General features: G+C 34.9%; 1 protein-coding gene across 7 annotated transcripts in view; it reads right to left on the bottom strand.

Moving 5' to 3' along the window:
- ANKRD28 (ankyrin repeat domain 28) overlaps positions 1 to 14,443 on the bottom strand; it is a 177,224-nt gene that overhangs the window by 117,839 nt on the left and 44,942 nt on the right. For 3 of the 7 annotated variants that reach the window (XM_045856627.1, XM_045856629.1, XM_045856626.1), the window contains one exon: positions 12,967 to 13,039. The exons of the other annotated variants lie outside the window; for them this stretch is intronic. In XM_045856627.1, the coding sequence (XP_045712583.1) occupies positions 12,967 to 12,969 (3 nt within the window). In that variant the 5' untranslated portion in view covers positions 12,970 to 13,039. The remainder of the gene's footprint in view (positions 1 to 12,966; positions 13,040 to 14,443) is intronic. 7 annotated transcript variants of the gene reach the window in all.

Here is a 14,443-nt window from a genome sequence, read left to right as displayed (position 1 = left end):
CCACTGAGAACAAAGACAGCAGTTTGAACTAGCACACAAGGACTCACCATAGCCTCCTACTCCCCAGTTCAGCACAGAACAAGCAGCAGCCAAAGCCCAGATCCCAGCTTTAACCTGGGAATGGAAATAGTTGGACTAAAGTGTCCAATGTTCCAACTTTTCCAATGGTTGTCAGAGAGACTGGCTTCTGTCTCACTTGTCTCAGAGTGCTGATGAGAGCCAACATAGTGCAGATGCCTTGAAGTCACTAAGAACAAAGGTAGTGGATTGGACTAGTACAAAGGTTTGAATGGCTCTCAGAATCTATGGTCAGGCTAACTGGTTAGTCTTCCCCTACATTAGCCCAATGCATGATGACTGGGTGATGTGCCTGTTTTTCTAATGTACAGATACCAACACAAATAGTTAAGGAAGGAAACGAAGAAATTAAGAAACTTTACCCCCCAAAAAGAAGACAATACAGCTCCAGTAACCGATACAGGTAAAAGAGAGATAAATAAATTACCTGGCAGAGAATTCAAAATAATAGTATTAAAAGTGCTCACTTAAGAGCAGGAGAACAATACATGAACAAAGTAAAAATTTCAACACAGAAAATTTTTTAAAGAATCCAACAGGAATCTTGAGCAGAAGAATACATAAGGGCACTAGAAAATTCAATAATGGCTTCAACATCAGAGTAGATCATATACAAGAAAGAATCAGTGAACTCAAAGGCAGATTATTTCAAATTATCCAGTCACAGATAAAAAAAAAAGAATTAAAATCATGAAGAAAGTTTAAGAGACTTACGAGTCACCATTAAGCAAACCAATATAAAAGATAAGATTATTTCAATTAAACAGTCACAGGAATTTAAAAAAAGAATTAAAATCATGAAGAAAAGTATAAGAGACTTATGAGACACCACCAAGCAAACCAATGTATACATTACAGTGGTCAATACAATCTTATACATAGTATAAGATTGAGAGATAAGATTGAGAGAAGTCCAGAAAGCTTATTCAAAGGAATAATGGCCAAAAGCTTCCTAAATTTAAGGAAGAGAATGGACATCCAGGTCCAGGAAGCCAAACAGACCCCAAAAACATGAACTCAAAGAAATCCACGCCAGCCTGCAAACTGAAAGGTCGTCAGTTCAATTCCCAATCGGAGCACATGCCTAGGTTTCACACCAGGTCCCCATTTGGTGGCGTGCAAGAGGCAACTGATCCATGTATCTCTCGCACATTGATGTTTCTCTCCCTCTTTCCCCTTTCCCCCCTCTCTAAAAATAAATAAATAACATCTTAAAAAAACTGTCACAACAAACAAAAATGAACATCATACAATGACAAATGGGTCAATTCATCAGGAAGATAACAATATATATATAGACAGAATTAAAAGGAGAAATAGTAATACAATAACAGTAGCTGACTTCAATATTCTACCTTCAATAATGAACAGAACACCTAGACAAAAAAATCAACAGAACAGTAAGCTTGCACACTATAGATGAAATGGACTTAACAGATATATACCAGACGTTCTACTCAAGAGCAGCAGAATATACATTCTTCTTAAGCATGCACAGAACACTCTGCAGGATAGATACCATCTTAGGTCACAAGACAAATTTTAACAAATTCAAGTTTAAATCATACCAAATATCTTCTATGACCACAAGGGAATGAAATTAGTAATCCACTGCAGAGGAAATACAGAAAATTAGTAAATACGTGGAAGTTAACTAACACACTCTTAAACAACCAATGGATCAAGGAAGAAATCAAAAGGGAAAATAGAAAGTATTTTGGAACAAATAAAAACAGAATTATAACATGTCAAAAATTATAGGATATATCAAAAGCAGTAGTTCTAAGACGAAACTTTACAATGATAAACAACTACATTAAAAAAGATCTCAAGTGACCTAATACCTCAAGGAGCTGGATAAAGAACAAACTAAGCCCAAAGTCAGCAAAAGGAAGAAAATAATACAGATTAGAGCAGAAATGAATGAAACAGAGAATAGAAAAATAATAGGAAAGAGTCAATGAAACTAAGAGTTGGCTTTATGAAAATATAAAGGTTTTCTGACAAATCTTTAGCTAGACTATGAAAAAAAACCTCACAAATAACATCTAAAATGAAAGAGGAGACATTATAATTGATGCCAAAGGGGGGGAAAGGATCATAAAGAGACTACATGACTATTACATATGCCAACAAATCGGGCAACTTCGAATAAATGAATCAATTCCAGAAACATACAACCTACTAAATCACTGACAGAAATCTAAGCAGATGTATAACTTACAAGGAGACTAAATTAGTAATAAAAATCCTCCTAATAAAGAAAAGCCCAGGACCAGAGAGATGGCTTTCTTGGTAAATTCTACCAAACATTTAAAGGATAATGCCAATCCTTCTCAAACTCTTCCAAGAAATTGAGAAGGAACACTTCCAAAGTCATTTATAAAGCCAGCATAACCCTGATACCAAAGCCGGAAAAAGACACTACAAGAAAAGAATACTACACTTGAATATTTCTAATGAACATAGATGCAAAACTCCTTAACAAAATATTGGCAAAATAAATTCAATAGCACATTAAAAGGATCATGCAAAATGACCAAGTGGGACTTAAATCATCATACAAAAATCAAGTAATGTGCCCTGGCCAGGTGGCTCAGTTAGTTGGAGTGTCATCCTGTGCACCAATGGGTTACAGTTTCTATCCTGGTCAGGGTGAATATGGGAAGCAACTGATGGACGTTTTGATATTTCTCTCTCTCCCTTTCTCCCCTTGTACGTCCCCCTCTAAAATCAACAAGCATATCCTTGGGTGAGGATTAAAAAAAAATAAGGGAGGTGACACAAGACATTAACAGAAGGAAGGATAAAATCTTAAAAACCACATGGTCATCTCAGTAGATACAGAAATATTTTTTTTAATTCAACATGCTTTCATGATAAAACTTGCAGCAAACTAGGAATAGAAGATCATTACCTTAACATAATAGAGGTCATATATAAAAAGCCCACAAATTCGACAATGAAAGACTAAAAGCTTTTCCTCTAAGATCAGGAACATGGCAAGTATGCTCACTCTCACTACTTCTTTATAATGTGGTATTGGAATTTCTGGCCAGATCATTTAGACAAGAAAAAGAAATAAATGGACCCAAATCAGAAAGGAAGAAGTAAAACTATTTTTCTTTGCAGATGACATGATCTTATGTAAAAAACCCTTAACACCACACACACACACACACACACACACACACTAGGATAAATTAATGAATTCAGTAAAGGTGCAGGATACAAAAATCAACAAAAATCAGTTGTGTTTCTATAGTCTAAGAATTAACTATCTGGAAAGAAAATTTAGAAAAGCTTATTTACAATAGTATCATAAACAATAAAATAGTAAAAAACTTTTTAAACTAAGGAGGTAAAAAATGTGTAAACAAAAAGTTAAAAAACAGATAAAAGAAACTTAAAATGACATAAATAAATGGAAAGATGTCCCGTGTTCATGGACTGAAAGAGATAATATTGTTCAAAAAGGGGGGAAGATATAGGGCTGGAGAATAACTGGGGGCGGGGGGGGGGAATAATGGATGAAAAAGATCACACAGATGCAAGGAAAAAATGTGGGGATCTAGAAAGATGGAAAAATCATCTGGAGTTAAAGAAAGGACTTTTGTCCTCAGAAATGGTTGGAGGTTGATGTAGGTAAATTAGTTGGTGGAAGAGAATGGATAAAGTTGAAAAGGAGTAGGAGTATTTAGCAGTTGAAAATAATGGGTTATGGAACCTAGGCTGGATAATAACAAAAATTACGGAAGTGAAGGTAGTTTCAGTACATGAGACAAGATAAGAGGGGGGTGGTTATTAGACTTATGTGGTTAGAGACAAATGGGCAGGACATTGGTGTGGAGGTTGTTAAACTGTAAAGTATGATGTTCAAAATCTCATCTACAAAGAAATGAAATCACCTAGATGACTGAGACAGATGTAGAAAACAGGAGTGTGATTTCACAGACAACAGCAACAAGAAATAGAAGGCTCATCTAGATAGATGGCATGTGCCTCAAAAGGAAGGTTTTTACAGGTAGGTAGACTAGTAAATGGAGGACTAGAAAAATACTTATTATACTTTCCTCCCTCCTCCCAACACACTCGTGCACTGCACACACATATACACAGAATGAATGAGAATGAGAGAAGCATTTGTAAGCTGTATCAATACTTCCTGGCTATGAGTAAAGGAACAGTTGCCACTTGAAAAGACTTTTGGAGAAAGATGTACCTATGAAAACAATGAGTTTCTGTTAACACAGTAGATGGAATAAGAAGAGTGCAGATTCAAGTTATATATGAGAACTTAAGGTCTAAATCAATATTCAAATGACTGTTTTCAGATTTGAGTCTGGAAACAATTATGTCCTCTCAAAAGTATGCAAGCAAAGTGTTAAGCCAAATGTAATAATGCAGGTAGTTTTCTAAAATATACCAATTATGCCAGAACAGAGAGAAAGGGAGGAAAAAAACTCAGTTGTCAAGTATGTAGTACTATATTTATGCAATAAAATAATTTTTGAAAGTTAGATTATTTTCTTCAAATTTTTGATTACTTCAAGAAGAAACTGAAATTAAGCAAAGGATTCATCATTCAGACTGGATCGAAGACCAGACTAAAACACTTTTTTTAAGTTGTGTTACTTTCAAAATATCCCTTTTGATCTGTCTCTTACCAGTATAATTTTTTGGGTGGGATTTATGTTAACTACCCGCACCTCCGCCAAGTGACTTATATGCCACCAGGCCCAGGATAAACACACTTCTGAGATATAATTACATTACTAATTGCATAATTAACAATCTTTCAGTAACTTAGGTTCAAATTAGGCTCAAAGACAACTTAGGCTCAATATTACAAATTAGTAGAGGGTAAAACTTTTTTTTTTTAAACAAGCTGAATTTCTGTCTTTTAAAAAGATTGAGGAAAAGTTATTTCCAATTCATTCAGGTTTCTACAATGTGGTCATAATGGAGTAAATGCAATCTCAAGTTACTGCACTTAAAGATTGAAGGGAGAAAACTTTCTATTTAAAAATACGTTGCTACAGTTATCCAATGTTTACTTTTATAACCAATAATTATATGAGATGTCCCAGGAATTCCAACAAGTGCAGTAAGATCAGTAGCTGAAGTATATGCTAGTTATTTCACGCACAAATTGAGACTGCATGTGCCAAGTCAATTTCAAAGTAGTTCTCATTTGGAAAATACTAAAGAAAATGATGCACATCTTTCTAAACGGTAGAAGGGTAGAGATAAAAATACTGAACGTAACAATTTCAAAATTCAAGTGATGACTCAGAACATTTTTTCATATTTTTGTTCCTTTTATTAAAGAATGCTATCTAAAATTATCAAATTTTATTGGCTTCGAGTCTTGAAATAAGGAAAAGGTATTTTTAATGTATTTCAGTTATGGAATTTGTTTGCATAAAGATTTTAATGCCCGTGATAAACCTGTAAAAAGCCATGCTTATCACCTAATGTTACTTCAGAGTAAAACAATGTCAATTCCTTTAGATGTAGTCAATTTTTAAGTTCTTAAATGAAAAGAAGGGGTCCCTCTCGGAATTAAAAACTAGCTCATTATTGACTGAGTAGTTAAATCTGTTATTCATTATTATATTATCATGTTTTTGTATGTTTTGTTCACAATCAGAACATTCAATATTGGCAGAATACCTATAAAACTTTTGACCCCAATATAATTTTAATGAGATTTAAAAATTATTAGGCTCATCGTTACAGCATAATTGGCCTTCCACAAAGCGACTACTTTTCTGCATTATAGAATATCAAATGTTTGTTCTTTACTATGAGAGCTATCCTACACTAAAATAAAATAGTATGTCACATTCAACTGATTTAAACAATAGAGAGACTTAAAAATAACAAGAAGTGAAGTAAGGTGGATCTAAGATGCTTAATGCTATCACACAGGACACCTAGGATCTTTCCAGCTTTTCTCTGTCAGATTCCGCATGGCCCTTAGGATAATTCCCTTCACAGTCACAAAATACCTGATAAACATCAAGGCATCATATCAGGCACATATTGTTGTGCAGTAGAAGTGGGACACCCCTGACATTGACCAGAGTTGGCACACATGTCCCTTTCTAAACAAATCACTATTAGGCAGAGTAGGATTACCACGATTAGCTTATATAATTAGGGACTTCTCCAAGTCCCTATATAGGGACAGAGGTGGGCATCCCAACAAAACTGGGGGCCTGCAAGGAAGGAAGCAGGTTATGGCCAGTGTATAGGTACCCAACATGTTATTTACAATACAGAAAAATTAAATCTTGGCATTTTATTTCAATAGTTTAATTTTCCCACTATTATGAATTAATCTCAACTTGGTAGTACTAAACAATACTCTGAGGACTCTAGAGACATATTTTTATTTGCTTTAAATATCTTACTGTTTTTTTCCATTACCATTTATCCGCCCCCGTACCCTCTTCCACCTCCATCCACATTCATAACCGTCCTGGGCCACATGCAGCCCAAGGGCTGGACACCCCTGGTAGACATAGGTCACATCACATCAACAGTGCTGAGATGAGAACACATTCCAACAGGGTAGCCAGGATGAGGGTTGATCTAAAAACCATGTCACTAATGTCAAAGAAGCTGAAAGCATTTTGTCGGAAAATGAGTCAGGTAATATATGACAGCTTCAAAGTATCTAAAGTATTGTTATTGTGAAGCGATGCCAAATTGCATAGTTCTAGAGGTAAGAATTCGGATCAATGAACAATAACAACCAGGAAGATAAAACCTGGTTCAGTGTAAGACAGTCCTTTTATCTAGCATTATTTTTTCTGAAGATGGACAAGGTGGCTGTTCACATGGAGCAGGGATGAACATCCCAGCTAAGCTGAACACCTGCCGGTTCTGTGCACTTTATGTGAAGTCAGCTGTAACAACATACCTGCCATGTGGTTTTTAATTGCAATTTCACAGATAACAATCACATGGCTAAGAAGTGGAAAAAACTGGATTCTAATCCAGTCCATCTGTCTCCAAAGCTGGCTCTTCCTACACTTCACACACCTAAGAGAAGTTAAATTAGCAGTTGTTAAAGTAGCATATGGGATTTCTGAGTTGGTGAAAACTGAGTATCATCTGATTTGAAGTCCCTTTCAAAATTAAGATGCCAGAAATGAAAAGTACTACTTCCTTCATTTGTAGGAGCACTTCCTACTTTAAGAATGCTTTCATATCTATTCTCACAAAAATGGTTTAAGGTAAATAAGCTCTTGGCATTCTACCTCAGAGAGGAAGAGGACAACAAAGGTGGATTTCTTCAACTTCCTTCTGGTTTATCTCCAAACATATTTGTTTATTTTAAACTCCCCAGGTCTTTCATTCATTCAGCGCTCATTTTATTAAGCAAGTTTTAACATGCCAGGTACCAAATCTCAATGACTTACAGTCCAATGAGAAGAGCCTGTAGTCATAGAGGAAAAAGTTTATTTAAAAATATTTCTATCTTCTTACAGATCTTACTTTATACATTCTAATTCCTTTCTCATATCACTTTCATTTATCCCTCACTGCTGTCTCTGCTCCTTCCACTTGGCTATAGAAAACTTCTCTTCCTCCCTAACAAGCTCCTAATCTATTTTTTACATGTTTCACCTTCCCGCATGCAATCTGACTTCCATACTCACCACTCAAATTGAAATTGCTCTAAGGTGCCCTGGCTGGCATAGCTCAGTGGATTGAGCTCGGGCTGCGAACCAAAGCATCACAGGTTCAATTCCCAGTCAGGGCACATGCCTGGGTTGCAGGCCACAGCCCCCAGCAACCGCACATTGATGCTTCTCTCTCTCTCTCTCTCTCTCTCTCTCCCCCTCTCCCTCTCCCCCCACCGCCTTTCCCTCTCTAAAAATAAATAAATTTTTTTTTTAAAAAGAAATTGCTCTAAGGTCACCAATAATTATCTACTGCAAAATCTTTGTTTTTCTCAACTACTCTACAATACTGGACACCAATGGTCTTTATTAAACTCTCTTCTTGCTACCTCCATAAAAATTTCACCTATATTTCCCAACCTTTTTGGGCCCCTTTCAGTTAGCTTTCCTTTCACCACCTGTACTTTAATGCTGGCTCTTTCAGCTCATGCTTTTTCCTCCTGGTCTACAACCTCTTCCTAGACAATCTCATCTATTTCTGTAATACCAGCCATTACCTACATGAGTCTTCATTTCTACTCCTAACTTCCCAACTCAATTTCCAAATGCTCAGTGGGCCATTTTACCTGATAATATTCCACATTATCTCAGATTCAGCATGTCAAAATTCAATTTATCACCCTTAGGTCCCTCCCTCAAAGTGTTGTTCTTCTGAAAGTCTTAGGTTGGTTAATAGTAATGGCACCACCAATACACAGTAACCCAGAATATAAAAATAATTATTTCTGAAAGCCTTACCTTACTTCATCTCCCATTTTTAATTTTTAGTCACCCAGTTCCAGGCATTTTACCAAAAATCTTCCATAACACTTTCTTCCCTCACAGTGACCTAGTTCAGACCCACTTCAGTCTTCACATGAGTTATCAAAATCACTTCCTAACTGGTCTCTCAACTCTTGGTTCTCCTTTCTCTACCCATCCATCCATCCTTGTAGGAGACATAGTTCTTTTACAAGAATCTCTTCCTTCATGGAGTACACCTGATCCAGACATATATGAGAGACTCGGGACTGGCCGAAGTACCACCTACGTACTCCCAGCGACATGTCTAGTTCAGGGAAGAACATATGATCAAAGCCTTCCTTAGGACTTTACTTTCTTGCCAAGGCTATCAGGAAAGACACTCTCTTTTCTTTTGGGATTTTAAGCAAGGCCAATATAAGCTAAACTGCCTATAGCAGGGAAGAAGGGGCAAAGTTTAAAAAGGGTAGGATGTGATGGAGAATCTACTGTCACCAAGTTCTGGATCTAGCTCTGCCTGACCATTCCTGTCACCTGGCCAATAAATTTCCTTTTGTGTTTAAGCCACTTTGACTTGTGATGTCTGTTATTTGTAACCAAGAGGCCTATTTAACAATCCTCTATACCACCCATTACTTTTCTAAGTCATAGACAAAATGTTATGTGCCTGCTTTTATTTAGTCAACTACATTTTGTTAAAGTACACTGTATACTGAAGACATCCACCACTATCTTGCCTTTTAAGTTTCCAGTATATAAATGTACTTGTTGCAATTGAAATAGACCAGGTCATTCTATACGGCTGTGTCTTTGTGCATGCTGTTCCCTCTGCCTAGAATGCTCCTTCCTACCTTTTAACCACAAAATATATAGCAGGGCTGTATAAAATAAGGCAGGACAAATTAGACAGGGGTCAAATCATGAAGGCCCTTGAATGCCAACTTGAAGTGCGTACATTTTAACCTGCTGAATGATGGCGAGACCACTACAGAACTTTAAATTAAGAAATGACAATCTGATTTTTATCTCATAGGCCTCATTGTGAATGTAGCGTAAGGGATGACCTAAAATGAGGTGATACTAAAGTCAGAGAAAACAGCAGCAGGCTACTGCAATAGTCTGAGCCAGATAATGAAAGGAATACAATGGGACTGCTGTAGGGAAAAAATATTGCCAACCACTATCAACAGCACTGGTTAAGTCTTTCAAAGTCTTTTAAATTAGCATTTGTTCTTACAAGGATGTAGACATAAAGAAATAATGTGAGGTCTATAAAAATTTACATTATCAAGGTTTTACTGAATCATCATTGATAACAAAACATTAAAAACCTAAATGTTGACCAATAAAGTGATTTAAAATATAGTATATATCATAAAAAGAAACTGAATATTTAAAAACAAATGGTAAAACATAGGACAATACTCATGAAAATGTTAAGGTGAAACAGAATACATATACAATATGATTCTAATGATGTTAATGAAGATCAGCAAGATTTTTTTTTAACATCAACAACAGATTAGTCAAATCAGTGCCAAGATTATGGGTAATTTCTTCTTTCCTTCATAAATCTACACATTTGTTTTTCTCTGAGTAACACCACTCTTTAGTCATGATGTCCTAAACTCAGTCACTACTTTACAGGTAAGAAAAATAAGTCCTAGAGAGGTTAAGTGACAAAAGTTCACATTCCAATAAGTAATAAGAGGGCCAAAACTTGAACACTGCAGAGGAAAGGACTCATTGTTAAGCAACAAACCTGCGAAGACAAAGCTATTTAACCCACAGCTCAAGAGAACCTATAGTAGGTGAGCAGTTAATGTAGAACAAGCCTGTTGAGAATTTAAACTCGCTAGGTCACAACAGCCTCTAAATTCATGCCTCGAAAACTATCAAATAGGCCCTAACCGGTGTCATTCAGTGGGCTGGATATTGTCCCTCAAAGCCAAAGGTTGCCAGTTCAATTCCTGGTCAGAGCGCAGGCCTGGGTTGCAAATTCAGTCCTGGGTTGGGGCGCATACACGAGGCAACTGATCGATGCTTCTCTCACATCGAAGTTTCTCTCCCTCTCTTTCTCCCTCCCTTCCTCTCTCTCTAAAACTAAATAATAAAATCTTTTTTAAAAAACAAACTATCAAGTAGCTAGTGAGCAAACTTTAAGAAGGTATAATTTAAAATGCTTGCTTGTAGAACTTTGTTTTTTATATAAACAATCCTTCAAAGAACAGAAAAGGAAATGACACTAGACTGGAGAAAGAAGCCTCAGAGAAATGTGTTAGGAGAAACTGATGTTCCAGAGTTGATACTTACTTTGCCCATTAAAATATAAGTGTATGATTTATTACATCAGATTATTATTTTCTTGAATTGAGATCTCTACAACCTTGATACAATCCCAAATAAACTCTATAGATCTAAGTATTTAATTCATTCAAGCATGATAACTATCAAAAAGTCACTTGGCAACTAACAAAAAAGAATTTGAATATTTGTGAAATAAAAGTGTTCAACCAAAGAAGTTTCTCTTACTGGACAGGAAGGAGAATGGTCATCAAAAACAACCTTAAAAGTCTGAGTTATCTGTATTTTTTTCCTAACACTATCAATTAAGAACATGTGTTTTATTTAGATGCAATTTAAATCACAGTACCACCTAAAAAAATAAAAACATCTAAAACATTTCTAAGGTGATAGATTAAAGATTATGTTAGAATATATATAGTCAGGTATATAACTCTTAACAACTTCATATCAAAGGATTTACCTTTAAGTAACTAATTATTGTATATTATATCCAAATGATAGTTATGCTTCACTAATTTTAACTTGACCATAATATGACCAACTATACACCACTATCTTAATTTCACTGTTCTTTCTGATGAATTTTTAAATGATTCCTTATGTAAATTTAGAAAGTTTGCAGAAACCAATGCAAAAGCACCATCCAGTGGTAAAAGATGAAAATTACAACTTATACAGTGATTACGAAGCAAAAGGAGTGGAATTTGGGACTGCCTGGTCTCCAATGTACATTTCCAGGAAAGAAAAAAATAAATTGGCAATATGATATTGACAGTGTCTGTTATTTGTTACCATTTTCCCAATCAAATCTTATTCTTACAATCTCAAGTTCAACTGTTCTTTTTCTGCTGTGCCCACTCATTAACCAAATGCTGGACTGAATTAGGATAAGAGTATTTCAGGATTCATCCAGAGCCTTAACTGTACCAGAGATTAGAAAAACAGCTTTATATAAAGAAGAGAAATTGCGAGGTGGGGGTGAATTTCCAATGAAATTCTAGTCAGTAAAAGCCATTCAAGGTAACAACAAATTAGAGGCATCATATTTTTTTTCCCTTTTTTAAATTTGGTAGACTATCCTGAAAAGCCAGGTAAAAATTCACAATTGGTTAATTCATACAGAATTCAGAATTTCTAATGAGAATATTAATCTTTGATTATCAAATTATTCCAATTTGAAGAACAAAGCTTAATGTTTTCCCAATAATCTGCTCCCCTACCAGTATACAGATGCATAAATATTTCAGCTTTCCAAATAACAACTTTCTAATCACCTCCTTTTCTTTAAAAAATGTGTAACTAAGAACAAATTATAACAAAAAAAACAATAAAGGTGATTCTTTGTTTTGAAACTACTTTGCATCAAGACTACTTTAATATCAAATGGTATTATCATTTGGATAATAAAATACTTAACAAGAAGTACAGAAAATTGCATCCTGGTAATGGTAAAGAAACCACTTACTGGGTTATAGTTTCTTCTTTTTTACAGAATCCTTCAATACGCCTGACTTTCAAAAAAGCCTAATAATTCCAATGATATTAAACTAGTGAACATTATCTTCACTACTACCTTGAGTCTACCACCGCTAACTTATGAGACTTTTCTAACTACTTTCACTAAAACACAGGAGTCACTCATATAATTTAGGTTCCCCAATGATTACTGAATGGCTAATCATAATGTATGTACCACAAACATATAACATGTAAGATAATTAGCTATGAGCAAGGTACCGCATACAGCTGGATAAGAGGCAAATGAAAACATCTAGTAATTTATTAGTTTCTCAGGATAAAATAAAACTATTTGCAGTACCATTAGTTTCAGCTATTTAATATTCTCTTCTCTAACCTACAACATAAGAGACTTCTAAATTAGATTTTTAAGCCCCCTCCACTGAAAACTTATTTTCATTATTAAGTAAGTTGCTACATAAGTTTTCCAGGAATACAGATAAGACCTACCACACAAAGTATCTACCACAAAGGATTTCAGCTAATACCAAGTATTTTTCACATACATATACTCTCTCTTACATATAAAAGCTAAGTTTAAGTTATGAGGCACAAATAGCAACAAACTAATGAATTACAAGAGCTGCCTATATTACTGCAGAGAGACCACCAGAAAATAACCTACCATAATAGGAATCCCCGTACTATTTTCCTCTGGTGGAATCAGTAGATGTATTGTTTCAATTCCACTCTCAGGCCTGTAGCAGAAAACAGGTATCAAAAGCAAGAATATGCTAACACTAGCAATGAAGGGCTATGTTATAAAAATAACTAGCACCTTAAAACATTAAATTATTAGATAATATTAAAAATCTTACTAATTCAGAACTGGTTTTACTGTTCTATCAAGAAAAAAATTATTAATCTGTATAATAAGATAGGTTATTAAAGGTTTTACACATGAACCAATCCTTACTGTATTCTCAGAAGTGTTTCAAAAGTAGTGTGTCTTAGAATTGCTACCAAAAAGACATTCTCATTTTTTAAAAGGAAATTATTTAAATATATTTACTACCTAATGATCAAATAATTTCATGGGGGTGTCTTAATATAAAAACTATAAAGTATAAAATATCCACTCTATATAATTTCTGAATATTTAAAACATGTTCATTTTAGAAATATATAAATTTAAGAAATCACAGTATCTCCCAAAGAGAAACACTTATTATTTTATAACATATATAATAACTGTATAGTAACTTGCTTCTCCGCATCTTCCTCCACTTAACAATGTAGACTTTTACCCACGTCCTTAAATATTTCTCCAAAACGCTTCCAATGACTGCATATATGACATTACATTTAAAAGTTATTGTATTGAACCAATTTCCTAAGAGTAAACATTTGGGTTGCTTCTATTTTTAAATCTTTACTTGAGGATATGTTTATCATTTTAAAGAGAGAGAAAGGAGGGGAGGAGAGTGAGCAAGAGAGAGAAACATCAGGTATGAGAAACATCAATTGGTTGTCTCCTGTATTCACCCACAACCTATGTACGTGTCCTGACCAGGATCTGAATCCACCCACAACATTCTGGTATACAGGATGACACAACACCAACTAAGCCACCCTGCCAGGGTTATTTTTTTTTATTCTTACATAATAATTTTTACAGGATCTTATGCTAAAATGGCTTGTCTTCAAATAAGTAAAATTACGCCTAAAATATTCTAGAACCATTAATTCTCAGGTGTAATGGCCCAGTAAGAACAAATGTCAGAATTAAGTTCCCTGTATAAAAGTATGCTGTCAACCACATTTCTTATTAGTCTGAAAGAATCATCTTTTATTATCTTTGTCAATCACTGCTATGTTCTAACATGTCTTTCCAGTATGTTAAAAGATAGATACCACCCTGGCCACTCTAGTGGATAGCTGTAGTTAAGGCTAGCTACAGTTCTAAACATACTAAATTTGTTACTCTCCTCTACCAAAACTATTTATGAACAAATTAACCTCATAAAAACATTAAAGGGCCATTACTACCATATTGATGTAACAGAAATAGTAATATTATTAATATGCCATTTGGTGGCAGCAAATACAAAAGAAAGCAAATTTGCCAAGCACTTCTATTTATTGTTTTATTACCAATACAA

The sequence above is a fragment of the Phyllostomus hastatus genome, unplaced genomic scaffold (assembly GCF_019186645.2).
Source record: "Phyllostomus hastatus isolate PE091 unplaced genomic scaffold, TTU_PhHast_1.1 phas_scaffold_129, whole genome shotgun sequence".
Taxonomy (NCBI): domain Eukaryota; kingdom Metazoa; phylum Chordata; class Mammalia; order Chiroptera; family Phyllostomidae; genus Phyllostomus; species Phyllostomus hastatus.
Note: the sequence above shows the minus strand (reverse complement) of the source record. Positions and strands in the feature narration are given on the sequence as shown.